General features: G+C 32.6%; 1 protein-coding gene across 9 annotated transcripts in view; it reads left to right on the top strand.

Annotated features, from left to right (window-relative positions):
* The window catches only part of DENND1B (DENN domain containing 1B), a 291,773-nt gene that overhangs the window by 122,934 nt on the left and 144,597 nt on the right, over positions 1-24,242 (top strand). For 5 of the 9 annotated variants that reach the window (XM_033200323.1, XM_033200324.1, XM_033200328.1 and 2 more), the window contains 5 exons: positions 5,558-5,627; positions 11,322-11,402; positions 16,722-16,781; positions 18,094-18,147; positions 21,001-21,111. In XM_033200323.1, the coding sequence (XP_033056214.1) occupies positions 5,558-5,627; positions 11,322-11,402; positions 16,722-16,781; positions 18,094-18,147; positions 21,001-21,111 (376 nt within the window). The remainder of the gene's footprint in view (positions 1-5,557; positions 5,628-11,321; positions 11,403-16,721; positions 16,782-18,093; positions 18,148-21,000; positions 21,112-24,242) is intronic. The other 4 variants (XM_033200326.1, XM_033200329.1, XM_033200327.1 and 1 more) reach the window with 1 other exon arrangement.

Genomic DNA, 24,242 nt, shown 5'->3' with positions numbered 1-24,242 from the left:
TTTTAAAAAATGATGTTATTTTTTGCCATATATTTAGACTTAAAGTGTACATAGAGTATAGTTAAAATTGGAATTGCTGGACTATTTTGTATACCCTGGATCATTTTCTTGTCAGATAAGAAAGTGAGTAGTCAGTAGGATTTCCTGTTGAGCAGTTGCTTCTTATCAGGAGTTATGAATTCAGTTACCTATGTGGACCAGGTAAGGGACTCAAATGAGAGAAACCTGTTAGGTGCCTAACAATAGGAAATTGGGGTATGTATGGTGATCTGAATTGTACATGCCATACTCAAAGACAGAAGCCACAACTCAGCCCTAGGCATTTGTTGCACAGTGAAAAATGTGTGGCCAGTATTACCCGTTCTTTTGATTTTTAAGAGGAACAAGAAGTCTGGATTTTTACAGTGAATTATCTCAGATTTGGAAGTTGGCAACTTATTTAATTCAACAACAACAGGGTTGACCAAACAAAATATGCCCTTAGGCTAGAAGCAGCCAGCAAATAGCCAGTTAGCACTCTTTGCTGTAGATGTTGTTTATTTACAACAGAAAATGTCGTTGCCTTCTTGACGTTTCTAGGAGCAATGGCTACGTTATAGATTAGTTCCACTTTTATATGTTGTGTTTTTTTAAAAAGTATGAATGATATGTGCTCTTTAAAAGGAGAAAGTTATCACTGAGAGCCAGTACATGTTTACAAAGAGAGCATTGTTTATAACTAGACTTGGTTTTAGTATGGTGATAGTACGTACTGATGTATCAGGGAGTGCTGTGGTTGAAATTTGAGTCTGTTCTAATATTTCACAAACAAATTATGTGTAGAGTGTTGGTTAGATGATACAATTATAAGTCTTTTGATTAGGTTAAATTTTCATACTTAGAATGTTGATAAATAATTGGTGTTATTTTGGGAGGCATCTTGAACACTTTTGCAAGCCATACCCTTTTCAAAATTTTTATCGACAGTGATGAACATGGAAGCAATACCAAGCTAAAATTGTAAGGATTTACCAAAATGTTAGTTAAAAGAATCACATTGAATAGATCTTAATTTGCTGGGAAATTTGCCGCTATGAACAAACTGTAATTTAAAGGTCATAAAGGTAATGCTTGATATTAAATAAGCAGATGAATTTTGGAAGATAGAATTTGCTTCAGTGGATAGAACATATAGGCAGGCTGATTTAAGATTACAACAGAATGATTTTTGTCTCAGTTCATTTAGCTGCCTGAAATGCCTGGTCATTGAACATATTTATTAAAAGGCTCGCTATATAGAAATACATGCCAAGATAGGGTGATAGACTGTCTGTGGCAGGCCCCTGAGCATATATTACTCAGGTTGATTAGGGTTCTAATCCCAAGATTGCTATTCCATAGCTTTGTGACCCTAGATACGTTGCTTTATCTTAGTTCAGTCAAGTATGTATCAAAGCATTAGTGTAAGAATTAAATGAGATAGTACATATAAGTATCCAACAAACTGTCATTCATATAGTTACTCCTTAAATAATATTACTTCCTGCACTTCCAATTGTTTTAACACGTAAATTCTGTGATTCTTAGATTCTGCTCTCAACCCCCAGATGGATATATAACTAACTAGTGAGTTACACTCCCCAAATAGAAATAATAAAGTATTTTGGGGCCTTAGAGATGACTATGAGAAATATCCCATAAGAGTAAAGCTTATTTCTAAACAGTATTATTTTAATTTATTGATGAAGTCATAGCCTGGTACCAGGATGATATTCAATAAAGCTTATTATTCTTGGACATGTAAAAAACAGTAATAATTACGTAGATACCAAAATGCCTAGCACAAATAAAAACTTTAAATTTTTTAAAGTAACCTAAATATGGATATATTAATCAATTATTTATTCAAAGACAAGGATATAATCTTACAGATAAATTATATTTATCTGTATAAATTAGCTTCTTAAGGAAAAATCTGGTTCTGATGTGCCTTCGCAATTTGAGGGGAAATTAAAAGGGGAAGATAATCAGTGAAAAACAATAATATAAAGTTCAGAAAACCAGAACATTGAAAGAAATGTTAAGGGTTTTTGGTCTAGAAAAGGAAAAAGATTATCTCACTTTCTAATAACATAATTATGATATATATGTAGATAGAGAAAAGTGTTGGTTTTTTATATATATATATCTATTTTATAGTAGACCAGGAAAGAAAAATTCAGGTTACCAAAGGCCTCACTTTATTTAAATAAGGTGAAAATGACAATGTAAGCATTAATAGGTAGACATGCAGCCACCTACAATCAATACATTTGGCTTTATTTAAAACTCCTTGAGTTAGATAGAAACAGACCAGCACATTTTTTGAATAGATTAGGTCTCATCTTATCTGAATTTTTAGGTTGGAACTACATGACACATTGAAATTGTCTGGAAATAGCAATTTCTTCAGGCTGTTAAAAGTTGAAATGTGAGTTTGAAATGACTACAATTGAGAGCAATTGTGCTCTAAGGATTATGTGTCCTGGTAGAAGGAGATATGGCGTGAAAACTATTTCTTTGAGTTATCGTGAATGCAGAAACTGTGGTGTACTGATTTTCATTATATTTAGTTAGTTATATACCAGTATTAGTAATTTTTAAGGGTTTTATTTGTAAGTGGAAGATATACATAGTGAAGTAGCCATCTAAGCACTGGAGCTTGAAGAATTAAGTAATTTAAATAGGAAAATTGAGATTACCAATAGTAATTTCTAATGTTCAGATTCCCCAAAAGCTGTCACAGATGTGTCACACACCTGTCCAGATTTTTCCAGGCTTCCAGGCAAAGTTGTCAATATGTTTATTGTAAACACCCTGTTCTAGCATCTCCCTCCTAGAGCGTCTCTCCTGTTTCAGTCTGAACTGGTTGCTCTCCAGGCCTTTGCACAACTGTTCTTCCTAAGTCTTAGATTTCTTGCCTCCTACATCTGTGTATTCCTTCTTTTTCATCTCCTTTATTTTGTTTTAGCCATCCTTTAGGATGTCTTAGGAGGTGAAGTTTTGAGTCCTTGCCTGACTGAAAATGCTGTTAATCTGTCCTCACACTTTATTGATAGTTTGTCTAGACATAGAAGTCTTGAGTGCAAAGAATTTAACCTCTGTATTTTGAAGGCATTATCTTTTAAGTTTCATTATTGCTATTGAGAGGTTTGATGACATTTTTGAACTTGATCCCTTTGTTTGTTACTTGTTTTGTCTGTTTGGAAACTCTTAGGCACTCTTCTATCCCTTGTTTTGGAATTTCACATTGATACTCTGGTTTGGAACATTCTTTGTGCTGTTCATTCACTCATTCTTTCAGTCTGGAGACTCATGTCTGAAGTTCTGGGAAAATTTCCAGTAATTCTTTAAAAGAAACTTTCATTAATTTATTTCCTCTATTTTTTCTTTATGGAATGACTATAGCTACATGATAGTTGAGACTGATGGACTGATAGTGTAATGTTTTTTCTCTTATTATCTTTTTTATTATGAGCATAAATTATTATTATTTATTGTACTTTAATTTCTGGGATATATGTGCAGAACGTACAGGTTTGTTACATTGGTATATGCTTGCCATGGTGGTTTGCTGCTACAAAGAGAATAAAATACCTAGGAATACAACTTACAAGGTTTGTTTATCTTTCTGTTCTAGTTTCTGGGAGATTTTTTGGAGTTATCATCTAAACTTTCTGTTGACTTTAATTTTTTTCAGACTTTAGAATTTCTTAAAGCTCTTTCTTCCTATCTAAAATTTTCTATTTTTACTTTTTAGAAAAGTTTAATATCATCTAATAGCCTCCTGCTCTTAATTCAGCTCTAAGGATATTAAATATAAGTTTTGGAGTTCTCTTTAGCTGTTTGTATTGTCTATGTTTTCTTGTAGTTCTTTTTATGTTGTTCAATATAAACATCATTTTATATTTGTGTTTCCTCAAATATCTGGTGGTTGGCTATTAATTTGTATTCAAAAGGAAGGTATTAAACTGAATTGGAAACATTGCATGTGGGTTTCATTCCAAGAAAACAGGACTTCGAAGGGCTTTTTTCTTTGAGATACTGTTTTTTTTTTTTTTTTTTGAGACGGAGTCTCGCTCTGTCGCCCGGGCTGGAGTGCAGTGGCCGGATCTCAGCTCACTGGAAGCTCCGCCTCAGAACTCTGTGGGGAGCACTTCTGCTGGTCCTTTTCCTTTCTAATGGCATTTAGGTTTTGGTTTCCTTTCTTCTGCTGTTAGTTATCTGTTTGTTTACCCTATTTACAAAGTCATCCACCTGCATTGCTATTGTTTTTTCTTCCATTTTGCTTGTTTTCGTTAATATATACCCTTTCTATTCATTTATTGTCATTTTGGTGTTATTTCCAGAGGACACAGAGATAAATACATACTGGTTAAATCAATGTGTTAGATTTAACCAGAGGTGGGTGGATATTTTAAAGTATCATGTGAATTTTCAAGTCATTACTTAGTATTTATAATTATCATTTTAAATAACTCTATAATTTTCTGCTGAGTAAAGATACTGTAGTTTACCTAACGTCCTCTTTTATTACTACTTTCAGTTTCTGATTCAAAAGGCATCATTCATCATCACTAACAAATCAGACATTATATGAAAAAAATCCTGTTAGAATCCTGTTTTCTACGTTCTACTTACTGATTTTTAAATTTTACATGTTATGTGTATGTACTATTAATCTGTGTACAATTATGTAGTAAAAGCATCACAATATTTTCTCTTAAAAGTACCATGTTAATACTTTAATACTTTGAAGAAAGTAATGAGTATTTGTCAATTGTTAATTAACAACAGTGTATTTTGTGATTTCCTCTTATTCTACATGAAAAGTGTACAGTTTAACATTAAAATCTTTAGACATTTAAAATATACGAATAGTTTAATTTTTAATAAGGAATGTAGATTTTGTTTTATAAAAATGATTTTTAGATTTAATATTTAGCTATCATAAAAATTATACTTTTATCTAGTACAATGAATTAAATTTTGAATTATATTTGGTTTTGATATATAACAGTCATTTAAAATTTTTTGTAATTTTTAGAATAGTCTTTTTGATATTTGTATTGAGTTATTTTGAAATTTACCATCATTCTTAAACCTCATCTCTGAAGAACTGAAAAACACATAGTTCCGTTGTATTATATACAGCAACATTTTAAAAGAAGATATTTTTAATCTTTTGTTTTAAAAGTTTTTTAAAATTAGTTTTTATGTGATTTTTTTAACAATGGTTAATTTTTATCCTATGCATGCTTTGATTGAATACCATGAAAATAATTTTAGATATTGCTGATATAAAATAGAAATATGTAATGAACAGCTTTTTAAATAGAACTCTGGATTCTGATTTGTTTTCTGAAAACTAGTAATAAATAATATGTAAAACTTCACTGAAAAATTTAAAAAAATGGGTATAGTTCTTTTTTGACCTCCAGGATTAACCTGTTTGAATTAATATGAATTAAATGTTTATGTTGTCTGTTTTCTGATTCTGAATTTTATGTATATACATTTTAAAATAATTCTTTTACAGTTACCTTCCCTGGTTTGAAGTGTATTACAAGCTTCTAAATACTCTTGCAGATTACTTGGCTAAGGAACTGGTAAGCTATTTTTTCCCCATTTTTAAATTGTGGTGAAATATTTATAAAGCAAAACTTACCATTTTAACCATTTTTAAGTGTAAAGTTTTGTGACATTAAGTACATTAATGCTGATCTGCAATCATCAATACAATACATCTTTTTTCCCTTGCCTGTCTAAAACTCTGTCTGTACCCATTAAACAATATCTACTTATTCCTCCCCAACCCTCACCATCCGTGGCAACCACTGTTGTATCATCTGTATGAATTTGAATACCCTCTATATCTCATATAAGTGGACTCACATAGTATTTGTCCTTATGTGCCAAGTAACTGGCTTATTTCATTTAAGATAATGTCTTCAAGATTCATCTATGTTGTAGCATGTGTCAGATTTTTTTTCTTTTTGAGACTGAGTATGAATACACCACAGTTTGCTCATTCATTCTTCTGTCAGTGGTCACTGGGGGTGCTTCCTCTACTTTTTGACTATTGTGAATAATACAGCTATGAAAATGTTTGTACAAATAATGTTCCAGCCCTTGAATTCAATTCTTTTGGGCATATACCTAAAAGTGGAATTACTAGGTAGTATGGTAATTCTGCATTTAATTTTTTGAGGAATCATGAGAGCATTTTCCACAGTGGTCACACTATTTTGCATTTCCATCAGTAATGTACAAGGGTTCTGTTTTCCTCACAATCTTGCCAATACTTGTTCTTTCTTTTCTTTTTTGTTTAATAGTGTCATAATATGTGTGCAAAGTGGTGTATTGTGGTTTTAATTCGCATCTCCTTAATGATTAGTAACACTGGACATTTACTTGCCATTTTTATATCTTCTTTGGAGAAGGTCTGTAATTGTGCAGACAGAAAATTACAACTCAGGGTAAATGCTCTGGGGACACAACAAGCATCACCTAAGTCAACCTGGAGAGTCAAGAAAAGTCTCTAGAGAAGTACTTGTTGGAAGTCTTCTGTCTCTGTGTCTCCAATAGCAAATAGGTATTGAGTCAAAAGTTGTAGAAGGTCTATTCAAGTCCTTTGCCCATTTTAAAATCATGTTGCGTTTTTTGTTGATGAATTGTAGGAGTTCTTCATGTAGTCAAATATTCATTTCTTATTAGATAGATGATTTGCGAGTATTCTATCCCAATCCATGGTTTGCCTGCCCTTTTGTTCTTTTGATAGTGTTATTTGATGCACAAAAGTTTTTAATTTTAGTGAAGTCCAGTTTATCTACTTTTTCTTTTGTTACCTGTGTTTTTGGTGTTTCATATCCAAGAAATCTTTTCCAAATTCAGTGTTTCGAAGCTTTCTTCATATGTTTTCTTCTAAGAATTTTATAGTTTTAGCTCTCAATAAAAGTCTTTATGCTTTTTTTTCTTAAAAATAGAAATAAAAGCTGAAGTTTGCTTTTGAATGAACAAACTTCTCTGGGATAATGATTTAAAATTTTTTCCCTTAATCTTTGATTTAAAAGAAAATTTTTTTGGAGACAGAGTCTTGCTCTGTTGCCCAGAGCTGGAGCATTGTGGTGCAATCATCAGTCAGGTGCAATCATCAGTCACTGCAGCTTCAGTCTCCTAGGATCAAGCAATCCACTCACCTCAGTCTTCCAGTTAGCTGGAACTATGGGTGTGTGCCACCACAAATAGCTAATTTTTAAATTTTTTTGTACAGATAGATTCTCACTATGTTGCTTAGGCTGGTCTCAAATTCTTGGCCTCAAGGGATCTTCCTGCCTCTGCTTCCCATCTACCAAGCGTGGCCATTCTTTGATGTTTTTAACAAGAGCTAATTTACTAAAATATTGGCTGTGCTATTTGATACAATTTAATTGAAATAAAATATGTTTTTAAAATTCTTTGTAATTGTCTATTATCTATTAATTTTTGCATTTAGGGTGTACTTTCCATTCACTTGTTATCTGTTTAAATTCTTATATGGTACTCTGTCACTCCTGACATTGTGTTTTTCTTGATTTCCCTGACATTATCTCATCTTCGTTTTACTTATATCCTCAGCTTCTCTCTTGGGCCTTTTTTCTCCATCTACACCTAAAATTTTAATGTTATTTATGTTATATTCTTGATTCTCTTTTCTCTAGTTACTATTTATGGGTATTTCAGACACACTCTTTGTCTACATACCACTGTTTTCTGTTTAAGATGAACTTTCTGGAAGTTGATGTTATTCCACTGCTTACAATCGCTTCATAGTCTCCTCTTTTTCTTAGAATAAAATTTAAACTTGTTTGTGGCATGGCGTATAATAACTTTATGATCTGGCATCTGACCTTCTCTTTGGATTAATCTGCTCCCGCTCATCTGCTGCACATAATGTACTATCTAATTATTTTGAGCCACTTAAATTTCGCAGAACATAACTCTATACAGTTGTCTGTCAAGATTACAAACCACTCACTAATTGTTACTGGTAGAACACTTGTCTTTTAAGAGTTAATGTAACTATCTTTTGAAACAAACCTAATGTCAGCACAGGTACTTCTCTAGAGACTTTTCCTGACTCTCCAGGTTAAGTTAGGTGATACTTTATGTAGGTTTCCAGAGCATTTACACTGGGTTGTAACTCTGTGTCTGCACAATTAAAGTAATAATTGAGAGATGGAACTGTTCTATCTCTGTGTCTCCCATAGCAAAGAGATGTTGAGTCAAAAGGTGTAGAGTAAGTAAAAATATGTTAGAAAGTTTCGAATATTCAGTTTTTGGATCTCCATTTTATAATTGTAGAAACTAATATCCAGCTATTGTGACTTTTTTGTTCACTGGATTCTGTATGCCAGGCTTTAAAGGCAATCATAGACAAAATTGTTCATGGAATTTTAAAAATAGAAATATAGTAAGACAGAATGTTATTTTCCTCACCCTAAATTTTTCCATAGGAAAAGCTTATTTTCATCTTTTCAGTATACAATCATTTGTTTCTTTACATCGTTTTAAAAGTTCCATTGACTGAATCTGGAGCAAAATATCCTCCTGGGCATAGTATTTTGAGTTTGTATTTAATTTTAAAAAATTATATAGCCTTGGTAGATACAGTTCAACTAAAATGGTATAGACATTTCTGTCTGTCCAGTATGGTGAAATAGGCACTATGTTAAACATGGATACAGACTATATTTGAAAATAAGCTTGTAAGAATAAAAATTAATGGTTTTGATAAATCAGCTGAAATCCTTCATTTGCCTTAAGTGGTGGTGGTCCCAAATAAAGGTGAGTGTGGTCACCTTAGAATTAAAATCTTTATAAATGTTCCCAGGAAGCTTAATGCAGTATTGGTAATACAAATGTAACTGGACTTTTGGCAATGTGGTTTGAACCCTGAAATCCTGGATTTAAATTCTATTTTTTTTTTTTTTTTTTTGAGACAGAGTCATGCTCTATCCCCCAGGCTGAAGTGCAGTGGTGCAATCTCATGTCACTGCAACCTCCACCTCCTGGGTTCAAGCGATTCTTCTGCCTCACTCTCCCAAGTAGCTGGGACTACAGGCATGCACCACCACGCCTGGCTGGTTTTTATATTTTTAGTAGAGACGGGGTTTCACTGTATTGGCCAGGCTGATCTCAAACTCCTGACCTCTTGATCCACCCACCTCGGCCCGCCAAAAAGCTGAGGATTACAGGTGGGAGCCACCACTCCCGGCCTAAGTTTTATTTTCTAATACCCTTGTGACTTTGATTAAAGTACAGTGTTTATAAGTCAGATAATCAGTTCTGTCACTTGGAAAGTAAGGGAGGTATTATTTATATAAATAGGATTTAAATGTGTTATTAATAAATTAAGGTAGTCCTTTTACTCTTCTAAATTTGTCAACCAATTTTTTTATAACGTAATTGCCAGTTTTAATGTTTGTCAGAAGTCTAGTTGTTTATGTGTATGTGTTCGTGCATGTAAATATTTTTCTCTATGTATTTGATTGCTTAATTATATAAAGTATATGTTAACGTCATTTTACAGTTGAATAATTTTATGTTGAAGCTGTACAGTCATTCACTTGCCTAAGAAAATAAAACTGGAAATACAACTATTTATTTTTTTGCAATCAAAAGTCAAAACCAGAATTCTGGTTAAATTATTCATGATAATTTCTTGTTCTTTGTTTTTGTGAATGTACATGTGGAATTCACATTAATTATATTAGTTGTCCAAATTTTGAATACTTTTCCTTTAGTAACTTTTAGTAACTCTTACTGATAAATTATTACTATCTCCATACTGTGTATCATTTTTTTTTCCCTGATACCATCAGTAATACTGGAATACGTAAAAGAAAATAGCTATAAGCAAATTTATATAATTTTGGCTTTCTGAGAAGAGGAAATAGGGGAGGTTCCATTTGTGTTCCTTATTTGAGGAAGAAATATTACAAGTTTGTAGCATTAATTAAACTAGAAGTAAATCTGGAATTGTAGTACTTTTTTCTGTTCATTTCTAATTCACTGCCATGGGTTATTTAAATAACGTTTACAGTTCAAGTTATCCTTACCTGATCAATGTAAGAGAGTGCAACAGATTTTTAAAAACGAGTCTAAAAATTTTTGTACCTGTAGGAATTTTGTATAAACAGAGTATCAATATGTTCCACAATTTTTTATGGTACACTTCATTGTTTAACAGCCCAAGAGATAAACTGTTTATTTTGCAGTCCTTCTACAAGGTAATTCTAAGACATAACCATATGAGTCTCTTTTACAGAGGGGATTGGTATTATCTACAGTATTCTCTGATACATTTTGTTGTTTAAATGATCAAGAGATAAATTGTTTATGGCTTTTCATGTTATTCTGAAGAGTATTTCAAATAGGTAGTTTTGAATGAATACTTTTGAAAGTAGTTACAGAGATCTGATTTATTAAGTTTTGGTATAAATGATAGACAAGGCATAAGAAAGATCGTGAGAAGTCTAAGTCTCATATCCAAACTTACTAAAATTGCTAACTTCTCTGAACAATTGCCTTTTCCTTTGATTTATTCTCTCCAACATGAAAATAGAGAATAAGGATAATTATGTCTATAAAAATCTTTGTATATTTATTACTGGATTTGTAGTATGTGATGCAGAAAAATTGAGGGTGCACATCAAGGCACATTATTATTATACAAATCCTATGAAGTACATTTGCTGTATGTTTTATTTAATCCCATTTATTGTGGATCAAGTAGTGACCAGTAGCAATGTAGAAAAGAAATATTTAGAATAACCTCTATATTCCATTTTAGTGTAATAATCTTACTTAAATTGTTTCTATTCCTTAAAAATTGCTTTGGGATTTTAAAATGAAAATGGAAAATGAGAGTACTCTGTGATCTGATAAAAAGTTGTATCACTATTTTTATTCAATCCTGTTGTTCTTCTGGATTTAATGATTTAGATAATTTCCTTTTATAGCATTAGTATATTTTATAATAACTAAGTTTTTCGAATACACATTTATACTAAATAGAAATATTGCCATTATTCTTCTGGATAAAGGAATTTAAATATGTTTTCGTATTTATTACGAAATTATATATTTGAATTATCAAATTATATATTTGAATTTCAGTTATTTGAAATGTTTCTGTGGAAAACATTTATATAAAATATGTCAAATATGAAAAGCCACAGTAGACTATTTTATCAAGTAGTTTTAATTGCAGTTGCTTGGTATATTTTTATTTATAAAATGTACTTTTTCTTTTGCCCTAGGAAAATGATTTGAATGAAACTCTCAAATCACTGTATAACCACCCAGTACCAAAGGCAAATTCTCCTGTAAATTTGAATGTGGTAAGTATTCAGTCAGTAATTGTTTTTGGGAGTCATAGCTATGTCTCAATTTCGTTAAGAGCACGTGAACCTTCAGACATTTCTTGGCCAAGTCATCTCTGCTTCCAGGAAAACTTCATTGCTAGTACTAACATAACAAGGTGATAATATTGTGTCTTTTTAACGTGCTATAACTATCATAACTTGATATATTGGGTGTGTATTTTTATAATTTTGTTAAATTATTGAGTTTAAAAAATTTTATTATAAACTAAAAGTAACCAAATCTATGAGGATATTTCACTTTTAAGAAACATTGATTTGGCTGGGCACGGTGATTCACGCCTGTAATCCCAGCACTTTGGGAGGCCGAGGCGAGTGGATCATGAGGTCAGGAGATTGAGACCATCCTGGCTAACACGGTGAAACCACGTCTCTACTAAAAATACAAAACATTAGCCAGGCGTGGTGGCGGGCGCCTGTAGTCCCAGCCACTTGGGAGGCTGAGGCAGGAGAATGGCATGAACCTGGGAGGCGGAGCTTGCAGTGAGCCGAGATCGCGCCACTGCACCACTGCACTCCAGCCTGGGCGACAGAGCGAGACTCCATCTCAAAAAAAAGAAAAAAAGAAGCATTGATTTTCAGGTGACATTTGTGCATAATAAAGGAATATACACACATGCTTAATAACCCTCCTAAAATGAAAACAGTACTTAGTAAGAATAGAAAATGACATATAACATATAAATATGTGATAAAAATTCTGGGTGAAAAGTTTCATCTTCTTTCTCTATACATTAATGTATCTTCTGGTATTATCACAAGCTACTGGAAATATGATTGAATTGCTGTTTGTCAGACAGCAAGCCTGAGATGGGATTTATTGTACTATTGAAACTTTTTAACGAAGTATACCATCTGTGTATAAAAACACTCACGTTTGGGGAGTTTTTGTAAATGCCCAAAGTTCAAGATAATAAAATATGGATGTTTTTTATTAATTTTCTTCATGGATTTGGCATATGGGCTAGACTATTAAAATTTATTTATATTAATTTTTTTCTTCTAAACTAGTAAACTTTTCTTAATAAAGAAGAAAAATATAATGTTGCAAGAGAAAATGAGAGAAAAGCTAACTCAAAGTATGTAAGTCTTTTGTGTTTTTATGAGACAGGGAAGTTGTTACTATATTTATGAGACAGGGAAGTTGTTATATAATATATATATTATATTATATATTATATAATGTATATATTATGTATAATATATATATATATAATATATATTATACCAAATATAATTATATTATATATTATATAATGTATATATTATGTATAATATATAATATATATAATATATATTATACCAAATATAATTATATTATATTATATTTGGTAATAGCTTTCCTCTTTTTAAAAATTATTTAGTTTTTAAATTTTTCCATAAGTTATTGGAGTCCAGGTGGTATTTGGTTACATGAGTAAATTCTTTAGTGGTGATTTGTGATATTTTGGTGCACCCATCACTCTAGCAGTATACACTACACCATATTTGTAGCCTTTATCCCTCACCCTTCCTCCCACTCTTCCCCTCAAGTCCCCAAAGTTCATTATATCATTCTTATGCTTTTGCATCTTCATATCTTAACTTCCACATATCAGTGAGAACATACAATGTTTGGTTTTCCATTCCTGAGGTACTTCACTTAAAATAATAGTCTCCAGTCTCATCCAGGTCGCTGCAAATGCTGTTAATTCGTTCCTTTTTATGGCTGAGTAGTATCACAGTTTCTTTATCCACTTGTTGATTGCTGAACATTTGGGTTGATTCCACGATTTTGCAGTTGTGAATTGTGCTGCTGTAAACATGCGTATGCAAGTATCTTTTTCATTTAATGACCTTTTTCCTCTTGATAGATACCCAGCACTGGGATTGCTAGATCAAATGGTAGTTCTACTTTAGTTCTGGAAGGAATCTCAACACTGTTTTCCATAGTGGCTGTACTAGTTTACGTTCCCACCAGCAGTGTAGAAGTGTTCTCTGATCACCACATCCAGGCCAACATCAATTATTGACGTGGATGCAGTGATCAGATGATCAGTTTAATATTTGTTTAGTAGATGTGTGAGGATCATATTTTGGGATAACTACATGTTTAAGGAGTTTTAAACGTTGAAAAATTATGTTTTATTGCTGTTTGCTAAATAATATGGTGGCTGATGTTTACAGAAGTATTTTGATTTTTTGATCATGGCCTTTCTTGCAAAGGTAAGGTGGTATCACATTGTGGTTTTGCTTTGCATTTCCCTGATTCATTAGTGATGTTGAGCTTTTTTTTCATATGTTTCTTGGCCGTTTGAATATCTTCTTTTGAGAATTGTCTATTCATGTCCTTAGCTCACTTTTTAATGGGATTGTTTCTTCTTACTGATTTGTTTGAATTCATCGTAGATTCTCGACAGTAGTCCTTTGTCAGATGTATAGACTGTGAAAATTTTCTCCCATTCTGTGTGTTGTCTGTTTACTCTGCTTACTGCACCTTTTGCCCTGCAAAAGCTCTTTAGTTTAATTAAGTCCCAACTATTTATCTTTATTTTTATTGCATTTGTTTTTGGTTTCTTGATCATGAAATTCTTGCCTAAGCCAATGTCTAGAAGGGTTTTTCCAATGTTATATTCTAGAATTTTTATAGTTTCAGATCTTAGATTTAAGTCCTTAATCCATCTTGAATTGGTTTTTGTATAAGCTGAGAGATGAGGATCCAGTTTCATTCTCCTACATGTGGCTAGCCAATTATCTCAGCATCATTTGTCGAAAAGGGTGTCATTTCTCTACTTTATGTTTTTGTCTGCTTTGTCAAAGATCAGTTGGCTGTTAGTATTTGGGTTTATTTGTGGGTTCTCTATTCTGTTCCATTGGTCCATGTGTCTTACCCAAATTTCATCCTGTGATTTCATGTCATAGTAGTGTTCTCACATTATTCCATTATTTAACCACTTCTGTTTTGTAGTAGACTAAGGTGGTTAGCACCTTAGTTCTGTTGCTTAGTACTTCAAAGAGTTCTTAGTCTAGAGCCTCTCCTTCCAGTCCTTTCTACAAAAGACCGTCAGATTACTCTTAGTTAAACTATATAAAGTCCCCTGCTGAAAATCTTTTGTAGCTTCCCCTTTTCTATAGAAGTTGTCCAAACTTTGGCCATGCTTTCAGGACCATCCATTTCTTAGATTCAATCCAACTTTCAATTTTCCCCCTCTATTCTGGTCACATTGTTTTGTTCAGCTTCTTGAATGAACATCATGATTTCCTTTTGGACTAAAGCCTCTTTGTTGACTGTGTTGTTAGTCCAGAACTTGCTCAGTCTTCAACTTTGTGAAACCTCTTGTCATACAACCTAACCTGTTTTTTATTTCCCGTGACCCTCTCTGCTGCTTTATGTCTGCATCTTCTTTTGTTGCACACTGTCAAAGTGTAAAGGTTTAATAGTCATTTGTAGACTGGGTGATAAAAAGGTAAGAATAACCTGGAATTTTTAACCCAAATTTGGGAGTCTGCAGCGGACATAGTTGTAGCTATTTGAAGGATGAAATATAGAAGAGCATAGAACAGAGGCTAAGTTCTAATTGCCCAAATAGGCTATAGGGAAAAAGAAAGGAGATCCAGTGAAAGAATTGGGGGAAAGAGCAGTTAAGAAGAAACTTAGACTTACAGCTCACTGACACCCAAAGAATGCAAGGTTTGTGCTCAGTAGAAATACAGTAGAAATGCCAAGGGAAAGGTCAAGGAGAATAAAGAAGAGCCTGGGATTTTCCAAAAAATGGTCATTTCTCTTTGAAAGTGTTATATTTATAAAATGATTCTAATACTGTTAAAGAGTTAAGGAAAATAAAGGTGCTAAGACAATCGAGGTGGCATTAATGAGAAATACAAATGTGTCCTCCCTTTAAATTTGAGTATCATATTTGTTCGGGGTAAATAAATATCTTACAAAAATACATCTCAAAAATACTAGCTATTGAAACACTTCATCTTTATTAATAAGAATTGTAAATTAAAGATTTCTACACCTTTTTACCTATAATTAGAAGATTTTAGGTTAAGTCACAGTCACTAAATGTGTAATGTTAGCCAAGAAAGTTAATGTCTTTAGATGATCCTTTTTTTCCATTTGAGAAATTGAGCATGTCAACTTTTAAGAAAGTTGTTTTAGTAATCAAATAAAATGATATGTCTGGATGTGCCATGAAGAACTATTCAGGTGTTGGTTGTAGTAAATTGAAGTTTCATCCCATCTGGAGAAAATACTTTCTTCTGAAATAACTAAATTGTAGCTGAAATAATCTTGTCAAAGGAAATTGAGTGACTGTGTTCTGTTCCTATGTATAATAGTTATTTCCATAATTAAGCCTTCTTATATGCACTTGAATTAATAGTCTGATAGTTTCAAGTCTTGTATACCTATTCTAAAGTTACAATTTTTTTTTGAAGTGGAGTTTTGCTCCTGTTGCCCAGGCTGGAAAGCAATGGCGCGATCTCAGCTCAGTGCAAACTCCGCCTCCAGTTTTGAGCGATTCTCCTGCCTCGGCCTCCCAAGTAGCTGGAATTACAGGCGCCTGCCACCACACCCGGCTAATTTTGTATTTTTAGTGGAGATGGGGTTTCACCATGTTGGTCAGGCTGGTCTCAAACTCTTGATCTCAGGTATTCTACCCGCCTTGGCCTCCCAAAGTGCTGGAATTACAGGCGTGAGCCACTGTACCCAGCCTAGTTATAATATCTTAAGTATTGATAAAATCAGCTGTTATGTTTGTTTATCTTAGGTATGGATAAAATCAGCTGTTATGTTTGTTAATTAATTGCATTTGATTTCAATAACGGACTCCTAAAGTAATGTATCTGGTATTATGCTGTTAAATAAGTGGCAAATTGGGGACTAGGACACTTGTCTTCAGCTACTAGAGGAGATTTTAGTTTTATGATGCCAGATTAAAATGAATGATTATGGAAGTTTTTCTTCTTGTACAAGTGGATAATGGCCACTAGTAATCAGAGATTTTTATAAAAAGTTAATGTCTAATGAGAATGCTTTTTTTGAAACATTTCAAAATCATTAAATATCCACAGCATTCTCTACTCTTGTAATATGAAAATACTTTCATTAGGATTTTTCTAGCATAAAATTAGCAAATCAGCATTTAAAATAATATTCACAATTACTGTTATTCAAGTACTTTTTAGTGGCTAATTTGGCTACATGGGCTTGTCTCAACTACACAGCGAATTGTTGTGTAAGCTTCTCCCATGAAAGTAAGATATTCATTTTTTTCTCTCATGTATTATAAGAACCAAGAGATATTTATTGCCTGTGAGCAAGTTCTGAAAGATCAGCCTGCTCTAATACCGGTGAGTTAAAAGGACATTGGCTTCTAAAAATCACTATTAAATAGGAAAAATAATCACTTATTTCACTATGCCTTTAAGCTTCACTCCAGCCCTTTGGGAAGTGGTACATTTGACTCTTTTAAGAAAATTAATCATTTGGAATATATAGTGTTTTCTGTTTGTACTATCTTTTAAAGCATAGTTTTATGAAATATAATACTGTTAAAAACCATTCTAAATAAAAGTAGCTTATAGAGACCAAAATCTATGCATATTCTCCATTTTCAATAGTAGTAATTTTAAAGTATATTCACAGCATGAGATTTGTCACATTTTTTGGTCTCAAGATCACAAAAGATCTTGTGATTTATCTCCTATTGTTCTTCTACCCTGGAAAATTATACATTATGACTGTGTTAACTAGCCTTGTTCTGACTAGTTCAACCTCGCTCAAATACTGGATAAAATGTTTCTTTTCTAATCATTAATAAGAAGATAGTATTAAATATGTCCTTATGTGATTAAGATATTAAAATAATTTTGAAGATTAATATGAACAGAAAATAAAACATTTTTTGATGATTAAGTTGCACTTTGATTCTGGGTGGTCAAATTTGGGAACACTGTGGGAAACATGAAGGCATATATACACATTGTACTCTTTATGTAAGTATTGTGATGAACTGTTTTACTTCTTTAAACATTGTAGAAGCTCATAAATATTTGTTTGGCAGATGTGTAATGATCATATTCTGGGACTATTACATGTTTAAGAAGTTTTAAACATTGAATAATTATGTTTTATTGCTATTTGCTAAATAATAGGGTGGTTGATGTTTACAAAAGAGATTTGTTGTGACTTACCTTAGAAACTCAGGAATCTTAATAGATTTTGATATATTTGGTTAGCAAGCTTTAATTTTTCCAGTCTATCTCAACTAAATATGTTTTAATAATATGTATGTTTATATGTATGCATAGGTGTGTATGTCTGTATATACTATATATACACACACATATATAGGTATATATGTACAAAATAAACCTTTCAGTAATATACTCTTTTTTTGCCTTAACAATTTTTTCCTATTTTTATTTTAATTTTAAGGTCAAACATTGTTAAAAAAAGTCTTAACTTTTTGTATGGTAATGCAATTGTTAAATCTCATATAAACCCACTAACTCATTTAAGAATCTCTCAAATTCAACAAATCCTGAATGTCAGTCAATGGCATTTATTAATTTACTCAATATATTTTTTCTGATTTTCATTACAAATTATATGCTACCAATTTTAATTATCTTTCATATGTGATTTATTTTTGTTGATTAGCATTCCTACTTCATTGCTCCTGATGTAACTGGACTCCCAACAATACCTGAGAGTGTAAGTTTTCTATTTTCTACTTTAATTATTCCTATATTATGAATTTTGTTTATTTTGGTCTCACTGTGCATTTTTCTATAGAGAAATAGGATACATTGTAATTATCTGTGTTTGTGAGAAATAATGAAGAAATAAGGAATAATGATATTATTTTCTTTTCTTCTTTATATGCTGCCCCTTTTCCTTCTTCTTAGTATCTGGTTGTAGATAAGGAAAATTAAGGACAATAATAGAAGGAGAACTGTTTCTGTCATTTGTAATAATTAGGTAGGATCGTATATATTCAGTTAGGTCGTCAGCTTCACTGTATATGATAGAAGAGATACCATAGGAGATGGCTTCTACTTGTGGAGAAGAATTCTAGCAATGGGAAATGTCTTCACACAAATTGTTATTTTAGTGAAATTGACATAGTATTTTTATATTCCTTCTATATAATGCTTCAAATCATAGAAGAACTGTTCTTAAGTTCCTGATTTTAATTTAAAGTAATACATATCTTGCAAGGTTTGATGGCTATTGTAAGAAATTATAAAAATTGCTAAAATTTGCATTTTATTTCGAGTCCTAATTCTAGCCATACTAGAAATATTTTCAGTATTTTAATAGTTATTACAAATTAGTATTTGTAGAAATGTTTACATAGATAAGTAGAAGTAACAAAAATGCTTTTATGATTTTTGGATAACTGTGAAAATGAAATATTCACTTACGTAATTTTTCTTCAGCTTCCCTTGGAAGGTTAAAATGAATCAGTAGGAATAATTCAATCAAAAGTAAAGGAAAAATCAACAGGAAAAAAGTATTTCAATATATACTTATTATTTACTTTGGGATTCTAGTGTTTTTCCAGATGTTTTCAAACCTACTGAGTGGTTTCTAAAAGCATGTGGTTAGTGAAGGAAGTCCAAGAAGACAATTGTAAATTGTCTGATATCAAACCAACACTATCAATGGTGTCTTCAGTACAGATAGATCCAAAAAACCCTTATGAAAAGCTATGCATCAAGTTTCTCTTATGGGCCTGAGATAGATCATCAAAGCTCTCAGGTTACATAATAGATCCTAAAGTCTTGACTGCTGTACATTGTGGGCCAGGTACTCCTTGTTAATGTTTTCTTTAAGGCTGACTGACCATGCCTTGACTTATATGACCTTTATCCCTTCACTTCAGAGTTTCAAAGTCAAATTTGCTTCCTTCTACTCGCTCTCCTATTTAACTTTCTCTTAGATTTACTAACAAACAACTAATAGCTCGATTTAACAAATGTCACATTTTTAAAAAGAAGATTGCTTTGAAAGTTTCAAAGAAACAGACATTCAAAGGAATGTCCACTGAGAATATATATTTTTACGTATCTATTAACATGTTTTGTTTTGCAAAAAGTCCTGTTTAGGGAAACAAAAGCAAGAGAATAAGCATAAGGCAGCACCCTATGTTGAGATATAAATCCCCATCTAAAAATTACCTTTCTTTTAGATTGTAGGGAATATACTAATCTTGAATGACATGAATTTTTATATGGAGAGTTGCATTGGAAGGTGAGAAAGAAAGGAATAAACCTCTTCCCACCAAATTCAACATCACTCACTGATAGTTACAGGTTCTATTGATGTGCTCTGTCATGATTACCAATTTGTGGTGGTAAAGTTTCTACCTTCTGGAAATAGAAGAAATAATTGGATTTCTTACATTCTTGCCAAACTAAAAGTTTTAGCCTACTAGGTCATAGCCTACCTGATACTACAGTTTTTGTTTGTTATATCTTATTCAGTCCCTTAATTAGTTTGTTGCTCTCTGATTTATTTGTTTCATTATAGAAAATTAAAAATAAATAATAAGAAAGGAGAAGATCTAAAAGTCAAAGTTAATGTAGTTTATCCCAGTTTCATTTCATGTGGGGAATAAGAGTGCTAAATTAAGGAATCAATTTAGAACATCATCAAATTATATTTGATTATAGTGGATATAAAGCAAGCCTGATGTGGAGTATAAACAAGTGAATTTCCTTAATAAAGTACCAAAGGGCTGTTTTACAAATTCGCCTCATCCTTTGGGTACCTCTTGCATGCTGTGTTGTATCAGTTGATGATTGTGCCTGCATAGTGAATGGCAAACATGAAAAAGACTCAAATGTATTGTCTGGGCAGCAGTTTCTGAAGCATCAGTGTATATAAGAATCACCAGAAGTATTTGTTTAAAAAGCAGATTCTTGGCCAGGTGTGGTGGCTCATGCCTGTAATCCCAACATTTTGGGAGGCTGAAGTGGGCAGATCATCTGAGGTCGGGAGTTTGAAACCAACCTGGCCAACATGGTGAAACCCCATTGCTACTAAAAATACAAAAATTAACCAGGTGTGGTGGCGTGCACCTGTAATCCTAGCTACTCTGGTGGCTGAGGCACGAAAATTACTTGAACCTGGGAGACAGAGGTTGCAATGAGCCAAGATCTCACCACTGCACTCCAGCCTGAGTGACAAAAAAAAAAAAAAAAAAAAAAAAAGCAGATTCTTGGGGACATACACTACAGATGACAATTCAGCAGGTCTAGGTTGGGGCCCAGGAAATTAGCTTCTTTTCAAATACTTAGTGGGTAAGAAAGTTGGGAAATCTGTGATCTTCTGATCGTCCTCTGAAAATACTTTCCTTGAGTAGGGTTATGTTTCAACTACTAATAGAGTGTTATGTGCTTTATGTGGCAGCAGACTAGTATTACACTTAATTATTTTAATGAATACCATTTTAAATAATAATATCCTTTGAACTTAAAGACTTTCTGGTAAATGTGTAAAATGTTTTTCTTCACGTTCACTGTGAGCTGTAACTTACACAATTATTTTTCACTCGTGCAGAGAAATCTTACAGAATATTTTGTTGCCGTGGATGTGAACAACATGCTGCAGCTGTATGCCAGTATGCTGCATGAAAGGCGCATCGTGATTACCTCGAGCAAATTAAGCACTGTAAGTACTTCACACTTCTTTTAAGTAGCAGGTATTGAGTGTTTCTCAAAAAGACCTAAAAATCTCTGCAGATTTAGAAATGTGCTATGTGTGCTTAGAAGACAATATCTACATACTTTTTTGATATATGGTTTTAATCTGGCTCTTGAAGTACAAAAGTCTGATTTATAGGAAGCCTTCTCTGATGCATTAAGTCAGGTTAATTATTTTTTCTTATCAGGAGCTGAGAGTTTTTTTTTTTTTCTTTTTAACTCTCCAGAGTTCATTTTAGTGCCTTCTACCATATAAAGAATTCTTAAGAGCTATTATGAGATTTTTATTATTCACTTGTGGCTTTTTCCATTGGAGCTACTTGAAAGAAATCAAGGGGCCATGATAATAGCTGCTATCCTAACCTAGTAATAGGTAGATTCATCTTTGTTGCCAAGTAGTGGTTTGGGAGTAGATTGTATAATAGTTTGATTTAGAGCAGCTCTTCAGACTGATAATAACTTAAAAGTCAAAGTAGCATTTTTTATAAATCACAGGTTTTATGACATTCACTAAAATGTTCTTTTGGAAGGTATTTATTAATATGGTAAAGGCAGTGAGAAGATAAAGCTTTTTCTTGGGTATAGAAAAATATTCAAAAGTATTTTGCTAGATTTTATAATTTTTTCTCATTTACGCATTAACAATTTAATACTTTCAACTTAAATTTTTTAAATACAAATTTAAATATTGTTTTAAGTAATCTATGATGTATTTATTTAGCAAAAACCATTGTTGAATATTGCATGAATTTTCTTCTTCACGAATTTGATTAATTGATAAATAAAACAATATTTTTAATGTTTTCTTCTTCTATAGTAGAAATAAAAATGTTATTCTGTATTTTAGCATTTAAAGTAGAAGGAGCTTCAGGATTTCTGTAGGATATCTGTTTAACATTTAACAGTGAGAAAGGTATTTTCAGCAAGATTAAATGACCACCTCAAGGCCAAACAGCTAGTTAGAGACAGATAATGTGAAATTGAGTCTTTTGATTCTAATTTTTGGGTTATTTCCATTACTCTACAATTGAAAAAAAATACATATGATTGTACATATAATTTGTATGAATTTATAATTCACACAAATCTCAAAAATATGATTTTGAGATTTTGAATTATAATTTGATATGCTCACCCCTAAAAGTTGAAAATGCACTTTACATATTGAAAAATATATGCATTTAAAAGAGTAAGGGTGGATAAATGATGCAGTAATATCAGAGAAAAAGTACTAATCAATGACACAAGTAATTTTTTTCTTACACATCTTAGAGATGTCAAGAAATTCACTTTGACTCATTTCATATTTTAATTTGCCTTTCTGCTATTTTTAACTTACTATTGAAGTGAAACCATTCTTCTTCTTTCCCCCCAGCTCCTCCTTCTCATTTTTTAAACATGATTGTTTTAAGATTAAAAAAGGATATTTTTAAATGGATATTGTCCTCTAGATTAAAAAGATTGTATAATAAGCCTTGGAACTAATTCTTATCAGGATTAATTCATGTAAAAAATGTTTATTAGGCACATACTATGTGCCAGGCACTTTCTAGTCATTAACCTTATTTGACTGGCATGAAACAGATTATAAGCAAGTGAGCAAACAAATAGCTATTATTTAGTAGCTAGGGTTACATAATGGATAAAGTGAGTGTGTGTACAGGGTAGAAAGTGATAGACAGGTTTCCATTTTATGTAAGGAAAGCCTCTCCAGTGAGGTAATATTTTGTTTGTTTGTTCGAGACAGGATCTTACTATGTTGCCCAGGCTGGTCTCAAACTCCTGGGCTCAAGGGATCCTCCTGCCTTGGTAGCTGGGACTATAGGCACACGCCACTGTGCCCAACTCAGTGAGGTAGCATTTGAGCAGAAATCCAAGAAAGTGAGGGAATAAGCTATGTGAGTGAAGCATAAGCTACTGTATTTGTGCGTTGGAAATAAATCTGAGTATATGTTTTTGAAAAATATTGGTGTTTTATTTGTTTTAATTTATATCAAGTAATCTCTCTTTGACTCAGTTTCTTTAAGTGTAGAGTAGGAGCAGTAGTAGCCTTAATCTCATAGGGTTGATGTAAAGATTAAGGAAATACATATATATGAAGTGCTCAGAATGATATCTGCATAGAATAAATGTTTAGTAATTATGAGGTATATGAGATTATGAGATATAATTTTATAATAGCTTACATTTAATTTTTTTTTTTTTTTTGAGACGGAGTCTCACTTTGTCACCCAGACTAGAGTGCAGTGACACAATCTTGGCTCACTCTAAGCTCTGCCTTCTGGGTTCAAGTGATTCTTCTACCTCAGCCTCCCAAATAACTGGGACTATAGGTGCCTGCCACCACACCCAGCTAATTTTTGTATTTTTATTAGAGACGGGGTTTCACTATGTTGGTCAGGCTGTTCTCGAGCTCCTGACCTTAAGCAATCCACTCGCCTTGGCCTCCCAAAGCGCTGGGATTACAGGCGTGAGCCCCCTTACCCGGCCTCTACATTTAATTTTGTAATAGTCTGCATCTGCAGTTAGAGTAAAAATTAACGTTATTATCTTTTAACTTAGCATTTGGCTTAAAAAAAATTGCTATCATAAAGGCTTAGTATTTTGGGGGTGCTGTTTTCTATGTTTGATGTCAATTTACTATCAATCGTTTATGACGATTCATGAAAACTTGATGGTGATGTCACCTCTAAGTTACCAGCTCTGTTTTGGTTCACTCTCTGGGACTGTTGGGCTGATATCATTCAAATTCTCTTTCATGATCTTAGTCTTCTTTTGTGGAGGAAGCTGCTTTACTTGAATCTATCTTAAATAATTCTTTTTCTTTCTTTCTTTCTTTCTTTTTTTTTTTTGAGATAGAGTCTCGACCTGTCACCCAGGCTGGAGTGCAGTGGCGTGATCTCCGTTCACTGCAAACTCTGCCTCCCAGGTTCACGCCATTCTCCTGCCTTAGCCTCCTGAGTAGCTGGGACTACAGGTGGCTGCCACCACGCCCAGCTAAGTTTTTGTATTTTTAGTAGAGACGGGGTTTCACCATGTTAGCTAGGGTGGTCTTGATCTCCTGACCTTATGATCCACCCATCTCGGCCTCCCAATGTG

Source organism: Trachypithecus francoisi, unplaced genomic scaffold, assembly GCF_009764315.1.
Source record: "Trachypithecus francoisi isolate TF-2019V2 unplaced genomic scaffold, Tfra_2.0 Lachesis_group5, whole genome shotgun sequence".
NCBI lineage: Eukaryota > Metazoa > Chordata > Mammalia > Primates > Cercopithecidae > Trachypithecus > Trachypithecus francoisi.
Note: the sequence above shows the minus strand (reverse complement) of the source record. Positions and strands in the feature narration are given on the sequence as shown.